At 44.4% G+C, this 23,035-nt stretch overlaps 1 protein-coding gene across 1 annotated transcript in view; it reads right to left on the bottom strand.

Moving 5' to 3' along the window:
* RAB12 (RAB12, member RAS oncogene family) overlaps positions 1–23,035 on the bottom strand; it is a 199,230-nt gene that overhangs the window by 19,355 nt on the left and 156,840 nt on the right. The window contains exon 5 of the mRNA XM_086965178.1: positions 15,795–15,899. Coding sequence (XP_086821304.1) covers positions 15,795–15,899 — 105 coding nt within the window. The remainder of the gene's footprint in view (positions 1–15,794; positions 15,900–23,035) is intronic.

Here is a 23,035-nt window from a genome sequence, read left to right as displayed (position 1 = left end):
CAGTTCTAAGGCCAGCAAAAACAAAGTCAGCCAATATAGGAGGTCTGAAGGCAAAATGTTAGTGAAAAAACATAAAAACACAGAGTAATGCTGGGGATGAAAAATCCCTTTGCAAAATGTCTGTTCCCTTTCACTCACAATCATGTGGGGTGGTAGGGAATGTACTGGGATTTACCTTACAGCTCTGGCATAGATGTTGTATATGAAAAGCTGGGTCGCTTGGTGCTGAACGATGGCTGTGAGTGACCTGCCTATTAGCCATGGGATAACCAAACTGGTTATCCGTGATGGCTTCGGTAAACTGTAAGAGAATTCTGTCGGAATTTGACCAGGCTGAAGAACCTCTGTCGGACCATTAGTCTTCACCTTTGTAGTTGGCAGAGGTAGGTTTAAGACTTCTACCACCCTGCGCATAATAGCAAAGGAGGGTCTTTTCTCAGTAGCAGGTCAAAGAGGTGAAATAAGGCCAGTATGCGGAGAAGTCTTGGAGTTCTTCATACCAGTGTTCCTCATCATATTGGGGAACAAAATCATCTATGTCATCAAAATGATCATTGTATGAGTCAGTGCTGAAAAGAGGACACAAATTCTGGGCCCTAACGTGGTAAGAGCACAGTAGCAGAAGAATTGCCTGTTGGCTGATCTTCAGTGGGAGCCAGGCACGGCCTTGGTTGAGGTGGATTATGTTCTGAATCGGGGAGCACAATGGGCTGCAAATCCTACCCTGACATCAGCAGCATCTCCACTGGCTTTGATGCAACAGGAACCAGCGCGAAGAATGGTGCTGAAACCTAAGCCGGGGCCGGTGCTGCGCCAGTTGCAGAGCTGAGGAGTACGAACTGCGCCAAGAGGAGGCCTGCCAGCAGAAGCCTGACTGGAGGCCTCTGTGGGTTCTAGAGGGTACAAAAGAGCACCAGAGAGTAGCTGGTAAAGTGCAATTAATGCATAGATTCACCTCCCTGAAGGACCCTGCTTGCTGTAACGTTGCTCACAGACCCAGAAATTCTAAAGGTATCAAGATCAAGACTAGACTTGGGATTAATTCTGATGGGCACTGGGAACGAGACTGGATGGCAGGTTGAAACCCTTTCTGAAGTCCAAGAATAGCGTTTAACTCTGAGCAGCAATGGGTCCATCCTTTCTACTTTGATAGGTCACGAGGTGGAGTTTTCAGAAGTTTGGCATGAACATTTTCACCAAGTGGTCCTGTATGGCCTTCTGATTTATCTGCCTGTAGTCACCACTGACCCTGGAATCGTGCTTCAACGCAAGGCACCAGAGACCTACTCTGTGAGGTACTGTCATAGGCATCTGTTTGCAACAGTCCCTACATAACTTGAACTCTGTTGTCCTAGGGGATGACATTTTCCCTCGTACAAGAGGAAGGTTTTCAAAGGTCTTGAAAATACCCAGGAGTAACTCCATTTCCGCGTATGAAGGCACAGAAAAGGAACTGGTGTTAGCATGCAAGGGTGGTGCTTACATGCAACTCCGCTCATCACTTCCGGAGAGGAAGAACGTTGGCACAGAGATGCACAACGCCTCCTACTGGAGCATAGGAGTATAGCTTTCAAGTATCTGGATCCAGCTGGATGCTTGAGGAATATTCACAAGATGAGGAATCTGCTGTTTGAAGTCTCTATAAGAATATATAATTATTTCCTTTTCTAGCTTTGCATGACCTACTGTCAAATGGGCAAAAAAATTAAGAAGGGAGAAGAATTGAGTGTCTACCATGTTACCTTCAACAGGAAAATTACTCCCCACTACAGAAAACTGATGAAAATTATATCAAACCTGAGATGTAACTAGAACTTTACTCATAGTTGAGCCTTTGCTTTGAAGAAACGGAATAACCCACTTACTGGGTCTCGGCGGCGGGGGAACCGCCCAAGTCTTCCATACCCTTCATACATAGTAAAAGGAGACAGAGGAGCCTTCGTCTGCAGGAGGAACCCAGATTTATACAAATAGCCCGGGCTATGGAACAGAGTCCCAATCTCATTAGAAACAAGACAGAGGAGGCTGCTGCTTTACTTCGCAGCTTACAAGCTTTTTAAACTTCTCCATTCTAGTCTTTTGGCTGTTAGATCATTGTTCAATCGCAAATTAAACATAGGCCTACCGGAGCCCCAGGGGATTTAAATCCCCTTGGGCTTCGAGAGGGTTTGTTTACAGCAGTAGCTGTGAATGAGAAAAAAAACATTAGAATGTTGCTCTGCGGGCTTCTACTGGCCCGTAGAAGCCCGGAGCACTCCACTGTCTGCAATGGAGTGCTCATTATTCTAATGTTCTAATATAGAGTAATACTGACAGTTGAAAAGGTTTTAATTATCAGTGCCATTTGACAAATTTGCATGAAGTAAGGCAGGCTATTATCATGTTTAGCTTATGTTGTGCGTTTTTAAATGTGTGCTGGCCTATCAAGGGGGGTACAGTTAAAATAGTGTCTCACAAATATGCTGATTTGCAAAAAACTGCAGCATTCTTAGAATCTATATTCTTCTATGGATATAGCCAAGTTTCACGCAGAGCCAAAACGGTGTAGGAGAGGGCAAAGTTAAAAAGGAGGTAAAACATGTTCATGTGCTAATAACTTTGATCCCGTTAAATGAATCTACATGTAGTATTCTTAGATTTGGGGGGGGGGGGGAAAGAGAAGAGGGAGTAAAAGAAAAAAAAAGAAAAATTATTTGCTGATAACTGTGCAGTTTCACAGACCTGCACAACGCTGAGCAGACACTTATGTTTAGCTTAGTCTTCCTATTTTGAGCTTCATGCAAATCTGTCTAATGAGATCACTGTTCACCAAAAGGAAAATGCCACTTACCCAGTATGCATCTGTTCTTGGCATATAGAGCTGTAGAGTCATATGCTATGCATAGATCGCCATCTAGTGTTTGGTCCGGATGTTTGCACTTTATTTTTGTTCGAAGAAGTCTTTCCAGTCACGAGGTAGGTGACTCCTCCTTTCGGTGATAGTATGCATGGGCATCGACTCCATCTTTAGATTGCTTTGCCACAGAGGGTGATGATTGAGTTAGTAAGAGTAGTAAAGAGAGATGTCCATGTATAGTGTATCTAAGTAACTGCAACAGGTAAAGGTACCCGGGGAGGCGCATATGACTCTACAGATCTATATGCCAAGAACAGTTGCATACTGGTTAAGTAGCATGATCCGTTTGAGGCATATGAGCTGTAGATCATATGCTATGCATAGACTATGTAGCAGTTATTTCCCAAAGTGGTGGCTAACCTGTAGCTGTTGCAGTGGTCTGAAATAGTGTCCGTAAAACTGCCTGGTCCACACTAGCTTGCTGTCTTGCTAACACATCTACACAATAGTGTTTTTGTGAATGTGTGTGATGTAGACCATGTTGCAGCTTTGCAGATGTCATCTATGGATATATTTCCTAAAAATGCCATAGAAGTCCCAATTTCGCGGGTAGAGTGCGCTCTAGGAGGAATTGTCAATGTGCGTTTTGCTTTTGCATATCATATTTGAATGCACTTAATTATCCACCTCGCAATACCTGATTTTGATATTGGATTGCCTTTATGTGGTGGAGCAAAAGCAACAAAAAGTTGCTTGGTCTTCCTGAAAGGTTTTGTCCTTTCAATGTAGTATAGTAATGCTCCTTTGACATCTAACGTGTGAAGAGCACGTTCTCCCACAGAATCTGGCTGAGGGAAGAAGACAGATTGGTTGATGTGAAAGGCAGAAATGACTTTAGGTAAAAATCTGGGGTTAGTCCCAAGAACCGCTTTGTTTTGGTGTATTTGTAAAAAGAATTCTTGTATGGTTAGCTCCAGAAGCTCACCCACTCTTCTCAGAGAAGTGATGGCTATGAGAAAGGCTACCTTCCAAGTGAGAAATTGTAGTTCATATTTGTGCAATGGCTGAAAAGGTGGACCTTTTAACCTTGCAAGACCGAATTCCACACTGGAGCAGGTGGGAGTCTGGGGGAATGACAAGTCCTTCCATAAATGATTTAATAGCAGGCACTCTAAAGAGAGACAAGTGCGGTCTGTTTTGCAGATATGCAGCTATTTCAGCAAGATGTAAGCATATGGATGTATATGCTAAGTTAGAGCGCTGTAGATGTAATAGATAACAAATGATGTTCTGTACTGAAGCGTTGAGTGGATTGATGTGATTGTTGTCACAGTAAATCACAAATCGCTTCCACTTTGCTGCATAGCATGCTCTTGTGGTAGGGCGCCTAGCCTCTTTGATGATTTTCATGCAGTTTGGTGGAAGATTAAAATAGACAAACTCTAGGATTTTAGGTGCCAGATTGCAAGGTTGAGATGGCTGGGATCTGGATGCCTTATCCCTCCATGGTTCTGAGTGAGGAGATTGGGAGTAAGGTGTAGTTTTTGGTGAATAACTAGAGGTAACTCTAATAGGGTTGTGAATCAGGGTTGACAGGCCCATGTTGGAGCAACTAAGATTAGTGTCAGGGACTGTTGTCTGAGCTTCAGAAGCACTAAAGGAATGAGTGGGAGAGGCAGAAAAGTATAAGCAAATATCCTTGACCAGTTCATCCATCCATAGTGCATTGCCTTTAGACAATGGGTGTGGATACCTGGATGCGAAGTTTGGGAATTTTACGTTTAGGTGGATGGTGAACAGATCTATCTCTGGAAAGCCCCATATTTGGAAGAATGGGAGGAGAACCGGAGGATGGAGTTCCCATTCGTGGATTTGTGGTCGTTGACGACTGAGCAGATATGCAATCTGGTTTTTCACTCCTGGAAGGTGTTCTGCAAGGAGATAAATTTTGTGAGGTATGGCCCATCTCCAGATGGTCTGGACTAGCTGTGAGAGGTGGAGAGAGTGCCCCCCCCTGTTTCTGTATCTAATACATTGCAGTCATGTTGTCTGTATGAATCAGGACAGCTTTGCCTACCAGATGAAGTTAAAATGGTAGGTTTTTGTAGATCAGCTTCCCAACCAGTGAACAATGCGTCTGCTGTTAGCACTATCTGTGGAACTGGATCGAGAAATGGCCGCCCGTTGGAAAGGTTTTGTATGTTCCACCATTGCAGAGTGCGATAGGTGCGGCAGTCTACCAACACTAGATCTGATAGCTGACCTTGAGCCTGGTTCCACTGATGACATGCCAAGCATTCCTGTAGGGGAAGCATTTGAAGATTTGTGTAAGGAACAATTAAAATGCAAGACGATTCCTAGCAATTGCATGAACACTCGAGCTGGTAACAAGTTATGAGGCTGAAACTGAGAAATTAGAATCTGCATGTTGCGGATTCTGAGTGGCTTGGGACACGCTAGAGCTGTTTGTGCATCTATTGTAGCTCCTAGATACACTTGTGTGTTGGACGATTGGAGATGAGACTTGGAAGGTTTACAGTGAACCCAAGGTCATGAAGCAGTTGGATTGTTTTTGAGTGTGGCGTAGGCAGCTTTGCTGCGATCTGGCTTTTATTAGCCAGTCTTCTAAGTAAGGGAAGACGTGAATGTGCTGTCTTCTTAAATGAGCCGCAACTACTGCCAGGCATTTTTAAAAAACCCTGGGTGCAGTAGTAACTCCAAATGGGAGAATTTTGAATTGATAATGTTGGCCGTCCATCACACATCTGAGGAATTTCCGGTGAGCAGGGTGGATGGGAATTTGGAAGTAGGTGCCCTTTAGTTTTAAAGTTGACAGAAAATCGCCTTGCTGATGGAGTGGGAGCACTTGTTTGAGTGTGACCATGTGAAAATGGTCCGACTGAATGTACAGATTTAGTTCTCTGAGGACTAGTATAGGCCTGAGAGAGCCGTCCTTTTTCGGAATTAAAAAGTAAATATAATGAGACTGGCTCTATAGCGTGGTTGTCCAGGAGAGAAAGAACCTCTTGCCTTAGAAGGGTAAGAAGCTCAGGTGACATTGTATATAATCTTAGAAGAATATTTGGAGTGTCTGTGCTCCAGGCAGTAACCATATTGGATCATTTGTAGTACCCACTTGTCTGAGATGATTGAATTCCAGACACGTAGGAATTGAGAGGGACATTTCACCCCTGTCGGGGGAGGATCGGGAGGGGGGGGGGGGTAAGCGGACGGAAGTCACAAGTCACTGCGTGTGGAGTTGCCCGTGCCTCTTCCCTTATTGTTGTTTCCTCTAAAACGTCCTCTAAAATAACCTCTTGAAGAGGGGGATTGGTTGTTGCACTTATAAGAGGAGGAGGGATTTTCCGGTAGCTACAGTTTTGGAACCACCCCTGTAAAAGGAGAAGCTAAAGGAACCTCTAGAGGCAGGTAACTGCAACGGCCCCATGGACTTTGCGACCTCCATGTCATTTTTCATTTTTTCCAGCTAGGTATCAACCACTGGGCCAAAAAGATGCTCCTTATCGAACGGTTGGTTGACGATGGAGGCTTGTACCTCTGGCTTGAAGCCTGATATTCTTAACCAAGCATGCCCGTGTAAGAGTATTCTGCTGTTCACTGCACACGCTGCTGTGTCTGCTGCATCTAGGGCACAATTAATGGATGTATTAGTAATAAGTTTACCTTCCTGGATAAGGTCAGTAGCCTTAGATTTGTGTTTGTCAGGTAAATATTGTATGAGTTTTTCCAACTCATCATAATGAGCCCTATCATAACGAGCCAGTAGAGCTTGAGTGTTGACAATACGCCAATGACTTGCAGCCTGTGAAGCCACTCTTTTGCCCGAGGCATCAATAAGCTTAGACTCCTAATCAGGAGGAGGAGCCTCCCCTGTGGTGTGAGAGTTGGCTCCCTTGCAAGCGTTGGAGACGACAAGAGAGTCTATGGGCAGCTGGCCTCGAATGTAAACCGGGTCGGTGGGTGCAGGTTTATATTTTTTGTCCACCCTAGGTGTAATTATTCGTGCCCGTACAGGATCTTTAAATACCTGATTTGTGTGTATTAACATGCCTTTTAACATTGGTAAGGTAGGAGTTGCTCTTTGAGAAGTAGTAAGTGTTTCAAGGAGGAAATCCTATTATAAAGGCTCTTTATGGAGCTCCACCCCAGGATATGGAGCAGCCCCGTTAAGAAGCTCAATGTACCCAATGTTATTATCAGGTGGGCAGGGTAACAAATCAGGGTCATTGTCTGTATCTGGGTCAGCATGGTAATCCTCCCAAGAGACAGTGTCCTGTGGCCTATCCTGATCTTCGTCCCCATCCCAGTCATCCTGTTGGTCAGGTGAAAGTGATGGTGAGTTTGATGGTGTGATAATCAAATTGGGATCAGTGGGAGAAGGAGGTGGAATGTAAGGAGGAGAAGGGTTAATAGCCACACTCTTCTTTTTAAGAGGAATATGGCAGTCCTCTGGTAGGTCAATCTTCCGTTTTTTGGAAGAGTGGCATGAATATGTCCTGTTTCAGAGTTGATCACAAGTTTTTTCTGCTTCGGATCCGACGGCGTGGCATCTGTCTGAGGCTCTTTAGACAGTATCGAAGGTTTGGGCCCTGAGCCTTTCTTTGTGGAAGGTGGAATCTTCAGCAACAATGGTATTGTGACCACCACATGTCAGGATTTGAGTTTCGGCACTAAAGGTGTTGGGTCTGTTGCGGAGTGGGGTTGGCTCGAGCCCAAGCCGGAAGGCTTCTCTTTCTGTTTCGGATCCGGGCCCGAGGGAGGGGCGTCGGAAACTTTTTGTTGGTGTCGACCTTGGCCCGAGGGCAGAGGAGGGACCAGAGCCTTTGTTGTCCCCGAGTAACCTGCTCCTCTTCTTCCATGTCGGAGTTCACTTCAGACAGGGAGATATGTTGTTCTTCCTCGGCTCAGTGAGCTTGATGTTCTGTGTCGGTATCTTCACTGAAGATATCCGGTGCAGAGCCGCTTTGTTGTTGCATCTCGTGACCTCGAGCCCGATGGTCACAAAGTATCTTCTTCGATCGCAACAATCGGCACGTGTCGCAGTCTTTCTTGTCGTATTCCGGGGACAAGTAAAGGTTGCACACTTGGTGCAAGTCGGTGTGTGGAAATTTAGCAGGACACCCGGGACATAACTTTAAGGGAGTCCGTTCCATCGACTGCTAGTACGGTCGGCGCGGGTAGGACCAACGGCCTGCCACGAGTTTTCCGATTGAAGTTTTTGAGGTGAGACGATACGCGACGAATAGAGAACCGCGATCGATAACAATATAGTCGAGGGTAGTGGATTGCGCGTCGAAGGGGTCCGAGAAACTGAGCTGAACCGGGGGGAAAGAAGAACACATCCAAACTCAATGGCTCAAAAAAACAATCTAAGGATGGAGTCGATGTCCATGCGCACTATCACCGAAAGGAGGAGTCACCTACCTTGTGACGGGAAAGACTTGTTCTAACAAAAACAAAGTGCAAAAATCCGGACCCAACACTAGATGGAGATCTATGCATAGCATATGATCTACAGCTCATATGCCTCAAGCAGAGTGTTACCGAAGGTAAGTAACTTGTTCTTTTGAATGATATCTCTGACTGAAGATTACTCACCTACAGATTGGCCACCAAATCAGTACCTCCCGAAGGCGGTGAGCCTGTAGTTGGCTCACACCAAAAAGTCATGGAGGTCCGAACTAGCGAAATGCCATCTTTTGGGACCTGGCTGTGAAGGCTTGTGAATGTATGTACTGACATCCATGTCACAGCCCGACAGATGACAAGCACAGCTCCTATGCCGTGAGAAAACTACCATTTGGGTACAGGTCCTGCATTGTGTCTATACCAGCCAGTTTCAAGGAGTGCATTGCACCCTCCTCTTGTGTGACCAAAAGTGCTGCATGGTGTGCCAGTGGGAGCGAAGGGGCATACAGTAGGAGCTTCGCAGCAAGTTACTCTATAGACTGCCAAGCTGCAATTGTGGAGTTTATTGTGTTGAATTCATGTATAGGGGTAACTCGACGTGAATGTGTCAGTATATACTTAAATGGAATCAGGTGTGCATCTCCATCCTCCAGCGCCACATGTGGAATAAATTCATGATGGCTATAACAATAGTATACAGAGATAATACAGATGCAAATCCGGCACATTAAAGCTGCCTTTGTTATAATCAAGGGTAAGTGTGTTCCAACCCACACAGGGCTGTTTCCTCCCCAAATTAACTGCACCAGCAGCGAGCGCACATTAGTAAAGAACTGCTGGGTCACTTTTATTGGTATGTTACTGAACAGGTACAAATAGCGAGGCAGAACGACCATATTAATGAGGCCAATGCGATCAGCTGAGGACAGCCGGATCCCCGTCCACCTGTTGCTCCAGCACAGTGCATGCAGTGCCGTAATTTTCCCTGACCACTATCTCAGGATCACGATGCACCCATATTCCCAGGTATTTAATCGGGTCGGACGACCACATGTGATGGTATTCCAGAGCATGATGAATAGTATTCGCTGTTCGAGGCACCAACACAGATTTATTCTAGTTAATGCTGATCCCCGAAATGCGACCAAATCGAATATACTCACGTAGAATAGGTGCTAAATATCTCTTGGGTTCCTTTACGGACAGCACCATATCATCAGCAAAAAAACAATATGCCTACTGGACGATGTGCAAATTGGAGGGGGGCCTCTCTGTGTCTCTGTCTTACAATGCAAGCCAGCGGCTCCAGCATTATGGAGAAAAGAAGTGGTGAAAGAGGACACCCATGCCTTGTTCCTCAGCTAATCTGAAATGGCTCAGATGCAAGTCCATCTACTCGTACCCCCGCAGAGGGATCAGTGTATAACAAACGCACCCATCTACTAAAAAATTCAGGGAACCCCATGTGTTAAAGTATTTGTAACATATAACTCCTTTCAATAGAATCATCAAATGCTTGGACCGCATCCAACATATCTGCGGCAGCCTGGAGATCGGGGTTGAACAAATGAAATATCGCAAAGATCGCGCGCAAATTGTGTTACCTGGATCTTTCTGGAATAAAACCTGACTGATCCGGTAGGATCAATTTCGGCATTAGAGGTAGAAGCCTATTGGCCAGAATTTTTGCAGGGATTTTCGTATCTAAATTAATAAGTGACAGGGGCCGCATTATTCACAGCAGGAAGATGTCTTGTTTTTTTTTTTTAAAGGGTGATTATCAGGGCTTGTCTAAGTGTTGGCAGTAGCCTGCCTGATTCATATGCTTCCTCGTATGCTTCCTCATACATGTCTAACAGAAGTAGGTATTAGCTCCTTTGCAAACTCTTTATAGTATTCGGATGCGAGGCCATCTGGTCCGGGTGCCTTTTTGTTTGGCAACAAACAAATTGCCTCTTAAATGTCAGTGGCCTCAATCGTCTGGCTTAATTAATCTTGATGTCCCTTAGCTAACCACGCACAAGCGATATCTGCCAAGTAATCATCTAATTCCTGGGGGTCAGAATCACCCTGTGAAGTGTACAACCCAGCATAGCAGATTCGAAACGGTGCAACTATTAACTGCGGTGTATAGTGATCATTACCTGTATCATCTGTAAGTTTTGTTAGGACATGATGCTCAGTTCTATATTTAATCTTGGAGGCTAGGTTATGCCCTGGTCTGCCTCTCTCGCTGTATGCTCAAGCTACACGTCTCTTGGAAAGATACTGAATCTCTCCCGCTGGCAACTCGCTGTGCTCTAATATTAGGTCTTTAATTTGGGATAATGTATGGGCATATATAAGCAACTCATAATCCCCTTCAAGTCTCGTCAGCGCCTTCTCCACTCTAGTGATTTGACCCCTAATATCCTTAACTATACCTGCAGTTGTACTGATGCAAGTGCCACTGATAGTAAGGCCTCCCAAAGAGTTGCAGCGCTATCCACAGATCCCTTGTTTAAGTCAAAATAGTGGACTATAGCTTCTCTAATCCTAGTAGTATATAGCGGGTCTAGCAGAGCTTCAGAGTGGAACCGCCATGTGAACTGGCAAGGGCCACTCGTCGGGATATGTAAAGGGAGTTTGACTGGGTTGTGATCGGATAAAGTTCTGGGTAACGCAGCTATGGTAGATACCCAGGCATTCGCCCCTTCACTTAACAGCCAATAATCCAGCCGGGACCAGCTACCATGCGCTGCTGTGTGCATGCCTTCTAGGTTATCGGTGTTATGGAAAAGCCACGTGCCTACAAGTCCCATTTCAACCATTCCATCATTTATGATCTAGGCAGCCCTAGGTGAGTGTCTGTCCTGCTTACTTGATTTATATTTGTTGGGGTCTAGGTGTGTGTTCAGGTCGCTTCCCCACAGAATTTCCGCTTCAGGCCAATCGCGTAGCACAATGAGAATGTCTGGAAAGAGCTAGGGTTTATCAGTTTTGGGCCCGTAAACATTAACAATGGTTATAAGCGAATCCCCCAGCTTACTATGAACAATAGTGTATCGACCCCCATCATCCTTGCATGTTTTGATAATGGTGAATGCAAAACCTTTCATTAGGAGTGTAATGACCCCTCTTCCATATGAAGACTCCAACTGATACCCTCCCCACGTCAGGGCAATCTTGGTCTTGGTCTGTTTGGTCAGATGATTCTCCTATAAGAGGGCAATCTTGACCCCATGCCTATCAAGATAAGCTAGTATCTGCCCTATTTTTTTGGGGAGGGGGGGGGGGGGGGGGAGGGGTTTAACCCACGGACATTCCATGTCATGCAAGTGTTTGGTTCCTTATCCAGCATTGTTATGTAAACTATCTGATGATACAAATATTTCACCCGTGTACAAGGACAAAGAGCAGTATTGTGATGGTGATCTTGGTTTCCAGTCAACTACATACAACTTACCCCTATAGCGTGGTCTCCCGCTCCCTCCCCCCACCCACTTCAGCATATCCAATTTGCCAAAGCCATACCATGAACTAAAAAGCAGATCCGAATGTACAATGTGAACATAATTAAATGCGGGGTACAGCCATTGGGGAACGCCAGAGCACATCTAACTCCCTAGATGAAAAGGGAGGTGGCCAAGCATCCTAGAAAGTCTCCCTCAACTACTTTAAAATCAGGTCTGTGAAGGATACAAACATTTTAACGATTCAGTAATATCGGTTTACAATACTCACAACCCCGTTGGTATTCAGTTGGGTCGTGGACAAAGGCGGGAAATACATTGAGCTAAGATCCCGGTAGCACATCCGTGACAACATATAGATTATTTAAACTGTCAGTCTCACCTCGTTTTACTGTACATCAAGGCACTTGTCCTGCCGAGGCTACAGCTCTTCACCGGTGCATCAGAGGCCGCATGCTTGCTGCGTTTGATGGATTTTGCATATACCAGAGCCGGCCTGGGATTGGTAAAGATCTTGGCTTTGCCTTATGGTCCAATAAGTAGCCGAGCTGGATACAGTATGGGATATTGCACATTTTCCACCATTAGCATCTTTTTCACAGGCTGATATTTCTTTCTTGCCGCCTAGACCGCGGTGGTGAAATCTGGATAAAAAGCCACATAATAGTTATGATCGCTTATGGTGCCTTTCTCACGGGACATACGCAACACAGAATCACAGTCCCTGTAGTTTAGCAAATGGGCAATAATCGGTCATGATGGGGTCCCTGGAGGAGGAGGAGCCACCAGGGAGTGATGAGCTCTTTCAATAATCAGCAACAGAGACAGGTGTTCCGCTCCAGAGATCTCCCGTAGCATGTCATCGACATAGGTCTCCAGCCTACCAGTATTAGTTGACTCCGGTAAGCCAGTAATTCGTAAATTATTTCGCTGGGACCGAGCATCCAAATCTTCATTTTTGGCCTGAATAACAGCGAGCACCTTCTCCATGTCCAGAGATTTGGAAGCCACATGCTGTGTGCCATTCTCAGCATCCGATATACGTTTTTCAGCTTCTCCCAGCCTGGCAGCATGTTTGTCTAGCTTCACAGACATATGATCCATCCGGAGGTTAAGAGCATCAACTTAGCCATCTATAGTTTGCAGACTGCTCTGCATAGCAAGGAGCGTTGCCTCAAGCAACAATGGATGCTCTGAAGGTGCATCCAGCTCAGAATTCTTTGTAGCCCTCTGCAACGACCAGGTTTTTGCAATTCAAAATTGAGGCGTGGTTGATTCTTGACCTGCTTACCCATATTTGCCCCTCCGTACAGCGCAGCCGTGCCTATCGTCTCCGCGAGCAGTGTGTCAAATTATCATGCAACATGCTGGGTTCCTCTCCCGTTGGCGACCGAAGCAATTTCCAGCAATTAGCATAAGCCTGCACCTGCGGGACGAGCGCTCCCCAAGTGTGACACCACAGTACTTCATAGCCTCCGTGCGAATGCCAGGTTGGGGGAGGGGAGATGCACCCAGCGTCAGCGCAACACTTATAGTGCCATCCCTGCAACTGCCCACAGCACTAAATGTGAGAACCAGTTCAGACATACAGCACTGGGTGACAAGCAACTTTATTCATAAACCGCACTGCAAACAGCTTGGGTCCCCAGGCTTTTGAGTCGCTGCACTTGCCAGTGGGCTTATTCGTGTTCAACAGGGTGTCGTGCAGCAGTGAAATGCGGTGCCTGGAGTGAAATCTTACGGCGCCTCCACAAACATGCAGTCCATAGACGCAGGCCCCTCACATGGACTCAGCAATCCTGGGCTAGTCATGCGTATTCAGTGCCACCCTGCAGATTCAGTGCAGTTAAAGGGGCCCGTTCCATGGCACGTAATTAGTCAAGCCTGTCCTCCTCACCTTGAATCCATGCGATTGTCTCGCAGAGCCCCTCTGGCATTACGCAGTAGTTGCCAGGGGTGGAGAGGACCCGACACGCTTCAGAATAGTGTTTCATGCCCTGGCTCTGTACTGATCGGCTCCACACAAGGTTCCTGCTGGTGTCCGGATCCGCTCACAACGCTGGTAAGTTGCATGGGTATTATCAAATCAGCTCAACACATAGTTTGATCCACATGCAGCTGCTCGACTACGGTGAAGGCCCCAGCCATATCACAGGACCGCCATGTCTCGTACCATGCCACAATCGCAGCAATCAGCAGAACTCAGCAATCCGGACCGATGCCCGTGAACAAACCACCTCAGCCCTCTGTCCTTCCATCCAGTTTCGATTACCTTCCATTATTTGTCACGGATGGCGTTTAGGGAGCAGGATAGTGGGCTGATTAGTGAGTCCGCTGGCGGAGCTGCACTACGGCGTAGCCATGTTGCCGAGCACCCACTAGTGCCCATGCCATCAACTTTTATTGGGATCAGAACTTCAGGGACTTCTTTCAGTGTTCCAGAATCACCTTCAGATTCATAAGAGCAACCCCCTCACAGGACTTGAAGTCTTGCCCCAAACCCAACCATCAGTGGCAAACCTCATGCAGATCTGTCACAAATATCTGCGTACAAGAGTCACAACAAGGTTTAGGAGGGACGTAGCTTCCTTGTACACTGGAAAAGGTAGATATGGTAGGAAAAGCTTTTTCCCCCACAAAGAAAAAATTGGGGGTGAACTCTGGATCTGGTATGAAGACGCGGAAAGAAAGGCATAGACGTTACCAAGCAGGTGAGTGGGATTTTCTAAAACATTTACTTGGCAAATGGACAAGGTACTTTTGATATCTACCCGTCCTGTAAGAAAATCTACATGTTCCTTTTGGTGCCATGCAGAGGACTGAAATTATGACTGCATTTTCAGTATATAAAAGCAAGTATATATAGCTTCTCTGATTATGCCAGGGTGCATGTTATATCAAAGTTGGGTGTTCCCAACAAGGTTTTGATTTTGCCACCTTTATGTAAATCTTTATAGGTCCCAATTAGAAGCAGAGCAGAAGTCCCACATTGAATTTGCTGTTTTCCTGCCGCCACCCTACCCTCAGCCATGGCACAATGGGAGCATGTAGTGCTCTCCCCTTCCAGACTGCAGTCTCCCGTGCCCTCCTCCACTCTGCTCACTATCCTCCCCACTAGCCCTACAGCAGCCCCCATGCTCTGAGCAAGTGGTAAATGAGAAAAACAATACCCAGAGAAAAAGGAATAGTGTGCAGAGTTCCGCCCGGTAAGAGCGGTTCTGAACAGTTATAACCCATTCCAGGAGGATAATCTTGTAATCGCATTGTACTGGTAAAGTATTACTGCATGGGACTGTATGTAGGTGAGTACCGACCTGCCTGTACCGTGTGACTCATAATCGGGCCATATAGGGGTTGATAGGGGGCGTAGAAGTTTACCCAGGGTTGGAATGACCTGTGAGTCTGCTTACATCCACAACAACATATTGAGAGTAATTACCAACTACTCTCCAAACTTTTTCCACATAGGATAAGGGTGGAAATTTACACCCAGCAGGCCATGCTGAATCCTAGAAATACAGACTAGTTTGAATAATAAACGTCTGCTCCAACAAGTCAAAAGACACACCATCATATATGGGTTTATTACTAAAACTACAGCACATAATACCGTGTTTTCAGGAAAGGAAACTAACACTACAATCGAAGACTTCAAAAGGCACCACTAGAAAAATAAATCCTTTAAATTACCCAACTGAAAGCAAGGTTAGTCTCCCAGACAGATATTTAGTATATAAAAGTCTTTCAAGAAATTAAAATTTGAAAATTCTCACAGAAAAATATCAAAAGAAATGGCAAGTTTTATGACTACCCTTGCAAAAAAGTTATGGATCTTAAGACTAATCAAGAAGTACAGAGCCAGCAGGTCAGTCAGTAAAGAATGCAATACAATAATATCTATGGCATCTATTTCCACTGAGGAGCAATACTGAAGTGAACATGATCTGCCAGGTGCCGAATTAAAACTGTTATTTTTAAACGATCACGTGATCCCGTTGAAGTGTTAGAGTGTCACATCGCAGCTACATAAATTAGATTAAATTAAAATAGACTTCCCAGCACAGTTAGCGGTTTACCTTTTTCAAGATGTCATCAACAAGTTTTAAAAATATCTCATCCACATTAAAATTATCCTTGGCACTTGCTTCACAGAATCGCATCCCAGTTATCTGCTGGGCAAACTAAAAAGGAAAGAAAAACAACAATCAAGATGTGAACATGTAGTCTTATTCTCACAGGGTTGTGTTTCCAGCTAGTCAGCTACATTCCCAGTAACATTTCAACAAAATTATTATATGTTAATGAAAAGAATTCTAAGGAACTAAACACTTCATTTAGTAAAGTAGGCAGGCGAGCTATAGTTAGAAATGTAATATGTAGATGCCTATGCTTGAAGGCAGCAGTAACCATCTTCCTGTTCCTTTTATTGGTCTTCAATTTGTTTTGACTTCCTATTCCGAGAGCAAAATGTATCACCTTTAGAAGTTTGTCTAATATATTGAACTGGAAGAATCACTGGTATGACTACACACACAACTCTGTCTTAAATCTAATCTGGCTAGCACATTCATGGCCGGAAGGGCTGTCTTGCTATAATCTTAGTCTGAAATTTTCAGATTTCAGACATGTTTCATTAGCAAGTGGAAGGCGAAAGGAGCAAAATATCTGCCGGAAGGGTGTTGCAACTTAGTTGCATAGCAATTGAGACTCTTTTTTTATGGGGTACTTACTACCCTTGTATTGAGGGACTTTTTTTTTGGAATATGTGTTATTTGTTTATATATACACCCACTGCGGTTAAAATTTGGACGAATAGATTTGTGATGGTGTTGCAAATTGTACAGTGTTGGTTTAGGACCGTGTTCTCTGAACTACCAAGACTAGAATAAGAAGAAGAATATAATACTTATGCTGTATGACTACTCTGAAATGGGATAGTTAATTTCACTGATACACCAGGCATTACAATGCCAACTAGGGCTTGAACTGGGAGAAGTTGACAGTAGAGGTGTAATTTACGAGTAAAAATCTGTCCACTGAGACTTGATTTGTTGTTATAGCCCATTATAGGATTTGCAGTTACAAACATGCCCACTGGGGCTTGACTGTGTTAATAAAGTAAGTCACTATTTTAAAAAACAAGGGGACCCCAATTAGTATCAGCGAGGGACCTCGGGGAGCTTATTATATAAACACAACAATAGTCCCTGGCAAGAAAATAAGTGCCAATGAATATAGACTCAATCAGTACTATATTGGTGAAAACGTACCCAGCCGGGCAGAGGTTTTCAAAGTTTATGTTTCAGTCAAGAAAATGTCAAACATATAAACACCTTCAACAAATCACGTAGGTGGGGCACAAGCCTGTACCCAACCACGAACATACATAGACAACAACATACACAAAGGGCTTGCAAGGCAAAACCAACAATCTCTGTGAAATTCCAATTATGAACAGAGAATTACTTGTGGGTACCATTACATAATTATACATTGAGAGTTCCAAACGTATATGGTACACAGTGGGTCGACGACGTTTCGCACCCCCTTGTTAAATAATGGGGTCCATCATCAGGACAAAGCAATGGTTGCCTTTTTTAATTTTAAGCCTCTTTAGCCTAAGGGGAAATAAGATGAAGAAACAGGTCCATTACATTTAAATCACATGTTAAATGTAGGTGACATTGTGCCGTGACTTATAGACTCAAAACGCTAATATCCTGGTGGAGATAGCGTGTGACTTAGTTCCAGTGTCAAGAGACATGTGACAAAGTGTGGTCATACTGTTTTAGGTGTGAGTGATTTTTAAATTCAGGTGAAAAACGACACGGTGATACTGAGCAATTTTAAGTGAAAATAATGCCAAGGCGGAGGTTGCTGCTAGATTATATTCAGGGTGCACCATGCTCAATTTTAAAGAAATTAAAGTGGGATTGATTGTTGGCAGATTCGAAAACTCAACAGTGCTTCGATGAAAGCGGGTGAAAAAACGGCGATATGAGTCGTGGTGAGAAATCCATAACTATCCTGCTTTTACAAGAGTTAGGGGGCTCACCAGATTGGTACTGGGCAGGCTCAAATAAAAGCGCGCTGGAGGTTCGTTATATCAGAAGAGTGAGAATCCGGAGTGTCGGATTTTTCTGGGAGAGAAAAAGTTGTGCAAGGTTAGGGCGGGGAGCAACTTTTCATTAATTTGGGCGTTAATGCAAGACAGGGGGGCGGCTTACCAAGGGTTAATTCCACGTGTCCAAAAGTAAATTCACGTGTCCAGGGGCGGAGGAGGATCGTTCCGCTTGTACCTGCATAAAAAGCATTACTAAACCGAGGGAATCTAAAATAGTTGTACAGAGGCATAAGTCGGTAATTACCGAGATGGGCTTACCTTTTGAGCCGGAAATTGCCGGGAGCGCCGAATCGCGCTGGATTCCTGGAACCAGGGGGGGAAAGCCTACAGAGGAATTGGGGGGGGAAAAGTCAGTACGGGGCATTTGGGCAGAGTTATGCGCCAAATAGCAGGGAGAATAACCGGGGCTTACCGGATCAGTCGGCAATGCTGGACTTCCTGGTTCGTGAGGTCATGTGGGTGGAGTACTTTTAACGCGCTCAGCCATTGGTTGGAAAAGGGTCATGGGCATAAACGAAGGACCATACTAGCGGACATTATGGATGAGGGAATTTAGATTTAGTTGAAAAAGTCCGATGGACATAAATGAGGGACCATGTCAGCAGCCATCTTGGGCGGAGGAAGTTAGGTTAAAAAGGGGGTAAAAAACATCATAGAGAAAAAGTGGCGCAGTGACATTAGTGAAGGTAGTGACTGTGAAATTTACAAACAACATTAATTACATCAGAGTACATTGATTTTTTCATCAGTATTACGGCGAAGGCCAGACTGTTCATTCACGTAATTAAAATATGAAGTCCATAATCAGATTAGTGTTGTCCAGTCCTCTTGTTGGTTTAGGCCCGAATTCAGGCTATCAGTCCGTATTATCCATTTCAATTCCTCTTTGTTGAGAAGGAGACTCAGATCACCTCCTCTTGGTGGCAATGTCACTTGGTTTATAATGGTCCACCGGATATCATTTTCCGTGTGCTCTTTGGAGATGAAATGTTCAACCAAGGGAGCATTAGGGGTCTTACACCGTATTCTGCTCCTGTGCTGCGAAATTCGTAGTTTAACTTTTTGCTTGGTTTGACCAACATAAAGGAGGTCACATGGGCAAAGTATCGCATACACAACGTTGCAACTATTACAGTTTGTAAAAGTTTTCAAAACATTTTTGCATTCCTTATACACAAATTCTTTGCTCTCAATAGTAAACTCGCATACCACACATGTACCACATTTCGCATGGCCCCTAAGCGGTGTAGTTGTCCAATGGTCATTGATAGTTCTTTTCAGTGGGGCAGGGGAGGGTAAAGCTGCCCTCACTAAATGATCTTTAATGTTTTTATTCTTTTTGAAAGCAAACAATGGGCGCTCCCAGTTTAATTGACCCGAATTCAAAATGTGCCAATTATGTTTGATGGTTTTTGTCATTTTATTCGACACACTGGACAATGTTGTGACACACACCAATTTATTAGTAGTAGGTTTGGGTTTAGTTGTCAAAAGAGTCTCACGTGGGCAATACCATGCTCGCTTCATGGAGTTTTTTATGAGGCGGCGCGGATAACCTCTTTGTCTCAATTTGGTGGCTAGGAGACCTGCTTCATGGAAATAATCCTCTTTATGGAAATTATTCCTGCGCAGCCTAAGGAATTGTGAGTAAGGGAGACTATCTTTTAGGGCCCTAGGATGGCAGCTGTCGTAACTTAAGAGCGTGTTTTTCTCAGTAGGCTTGTGATATAGCGAGGTGTAGAGTAGGCCATTCTCGTGTTGGATAGTCAGGTCCAAAAAAGGGATAGAGGTCTTACTGTGAGTCAATGTGAATGTAAGCCCACTGCAGTTGTTGTTAAGCCAATGTAATAGGGCTGGGAAGGCATCGGTGTCATTATCCCATATCATAAAGATATCGTCTATATAACGTCTCCACGTACGGATACCTTGATGGAATGGGTTACTGTCAACCAGAATCGTGTGACACTCCAACCAGTCCATGTAGAGAATAGCCAACGTGGGAGCAAAAATTGCTCCCATGGAGGTTCCACGGATCTGCTGGAAGTACTGGTTATCATATACAAAGAAATTTTGTGTCAGGCAGACTTCAAGGAGCTGAATTATGAAAAGTGTAGGGACTCTATGAGGACGAGTTCTTTGGTTAAGGATGGTTTCCATTACAAACAATGATTCTCTCTGGGGAATGTTTGTATATAGTGATTCAACATCAAGGGTGCAGAGGGTCTCAGTGTTGTGGTTAAATGGAGAATTCTCAACAAGGTTGATCATGTGGGTGCTGTCTTTAATATAACAACGGGTTGTCGGGACAAAGTCCTTCAGAAAGAAATTTACATAATGACCCAAAGGTTCCAAGACAGAGCCGCAACCCGATACAATGGGGCGTCCTGGGGGATGGTTAAGGGTTTTTATGCACTTTGGGTAAGGTGTAAATTACTGGTGTTCTGGGATTAGGAGTGTTTAGAAAGTCATATTCGTGTTTACTTAGGTATCCATTATCCAAAGCCTCATTTGTGATGGTTCTGATTTGTGCTTGAATTTCTTTGGTGGGATTTGTAGAGAGTCTACAGTAGTGATCTGTATTGGAAACTTGACGGAATAACTCATTTTTATAATTATCAATGTCTTGTAGTACAATTCCACCGCCTTTATCAGCCGGTTTAACGATTAGATTGTGGTTATTCTTGAGGGTAGAGATGGCTGATTTCTCATCTACCGAGATATTATATGTGACAAAGATGTGAGATTTGGCCAATTCGGTGGTTTCTTTGAGAATCACCTTCTCAAAGGTAAGGATTTCCTTTGGAATCATCCCAGCCATGGGGGAAAATTTGGAAGGTGGTCTAAATGGTGTAGAGACCGGTTTCGGGTCAGAAGGATTGAGTTCAAAATATGCCCGTAGCCTAATTTTCCGAAAGAATGACATGAGTTCAGACTGTAGATCAAGAAAATTAGGGTAGGTAGTAGGGACAAAAGATAAGCCCTTACTAAGGACAGAGATTTCATGAGAAGAAAGTGTATGGCTAGACAGGTTAAAGAGAGGAATTGTAAGTTCTGTATTCACTGCCTCTCTCCCCATTGGTAGAATCTGTTCCGGGTCTGTCGTTCTCCCGGAGGGTTCTGCCATCGTGCTTGTTGTTTTACACGGCCTCTCCTGGGGGGTTCTTGTTGGCCTCTGGGTAAAAAAATGATTCTGTTGTCTTTGTGGGCCTGCACTCGGGCCTTCCCCACCGTCTGAGTTATCCGAAGAATCGGCTGAAGAGTCTGTGAACCCAACAACTGTGTTTCTTCTATTATAGCGGCCCCAAGGTCTGGGTGTAAACTGAGTTTGATTGAGATTCCTATTAGTGTAGAAATCCTTCTGAAGGTAGGGGTATGCCCGTTCAGAGGTAAAGGATTTAATATCCTTCTTTACTTTGTTGGCTTTTTTATTTTGTTCTATTCTATGGAACTCCTGTACTGTTTTATCAATTTTCTCAAGGGGTTTCTTAGCTTCAGTGTTGGTGTTTTTTTCGGATATTTGCTTCTCTAGATCTTTGATTATCTCATCTAGTTTTTTGAGTTCCTCGGATGCGGTTTCAATCCCTAGAACTAGCCAATGTCGGGAACAAGTAGTCCCTATATTGCTAAATCCTTGAATGTACTTAGGGTTATCAGTGAACACACCTGGTATATTTCTAACCTGGAGACCTAGCGGAATTGTATTGGACCTTAAATAGTCTGTCAGCATAATAGTCATGAGTTCCAATCGGACATATTTCTTTTTCTGTTTCTCCAAATCCTCACTGAGATTAGTACTTGCAACCGTTGTGGGTTCCTCTAGATCAGTGAAAAGAGATGGGCCTTCACAGATTTTTTTAATATACTCTAAAGAATAAAGGGGGGCGTCGTTAGACATAACAAGGTGCGGTGAGCAGTGAACCACAGGGGGGTGGGGGGCAGGGAGGGGAGGACCCACTTAGGTGAAGTGGAAGGGAACAAGAAGACCCTTGCAATCAAGCGATTGCGCAAATTATCTATTTTAAACAACAAGGGGACCCCAATTAGTATCAGCGAGGGACCTCGGGGAGCTTATTATGTAAACACAACAATAGTCCCTGGCAAGAAAATAAGTGCCAATGAATATAGACTCAATCAGTACTATATTGGTGAAAACGTACCCAGCCGGGCAGAGGTTTTCAAAGTTTATGTTTCAGTCAAGAAAATGTCAAACATATAAACACCTTCAACAAATCACGTAGGTGGGGCACAAGCCTGTACCCAACCACGAACATACATAGACAACAACATACACAAAGGGCTTGCAAGGCAAAACCAACAATCTCTGTGAAATTCCAATTATGAACAGAGAATTACTTGTGGGTACCATTACATAATTATACATTGAGAGTTCCAAACGTATATGGTACACAGTGGGTCGACGACGTTTCGGACCCCCTTGTTAAATAATGGGGTCCATCATCAGGACAAAGCAATGGTTGCCTTTTTTAATTTTAAGCCTCTTTAGCCTAAGGGGAAATAAGATGAAGAAACAGGTCCATTACATTTAAATCACATGTTAAATGTAGGTGACATTGTGCCGTGACTTATAGACCCAAAACGCTAATATCCTGGTGGAGATAGCGTGTGACTTAGTTCCAGTGTCAAGAGACATGTGACAAAGTGTGCTCATACTGTTTTAGGTGTGAGTGATTTTTAAATTCAGGTGAAAAACGACGCGGTGATACTGAGCAATTTTAAGTGAAAATAATGCCAAGGCGGAGGTTGCTGCTAGATTATATTCAGGGTGCACCATGCTCAATTTTAAAGAAATTACAGTGGGATTGATTGTTGGCAGATTCGAAAACTCAACAGTGCTTCGATGAAAGCGGGTGAAAAAACGGCGATATGAGTCGTGGTGAGAAATCCATAACTATCCTGCTTTTACAAGAGTTAGGGGGCTCACCAGATTGGTACTGGGCAGGCTCAAATAAAAGCGCGCTGGAGGTTCGTTATATCAGAAGAGTGAGAATCCGGAGTGTCGGATTTTTCTGGGAGAGAAAAAGTTGTGCAAGGTTAGGGCGAGGAGCAACTTTTCATTAATTTGGGCGTTAATGCAAGACAGGGGGGCGGCTTACCAAGGGTTAATTCCACGTGTCCAAAAGTAAATTCACGTGTCCAGGGGCGGAGGAGGATCGTTCCGCTTGTACCTGCATA

The sequence above is a fragment of the Lissotriton vulgaris genome, chromosome 4_1 (assembly GCF_964263255.1).
Source record: "Lissotriton vulgaris chromosome 4_1, aLisVul1.2, whole genome shotgun sequence".
Classification (NCBI taxonomy): domain Eukaryota; kingdom Metazoa; phylum Chordata; class Amphibia; order Caudata; family Salamandridae; genus Lissotriton; species Lissotriton vulgaris.
Note: the sequence above shows the minus strand (reverse complement) of the source record. Positions and strands in the feature narration are given on the sequence as shown.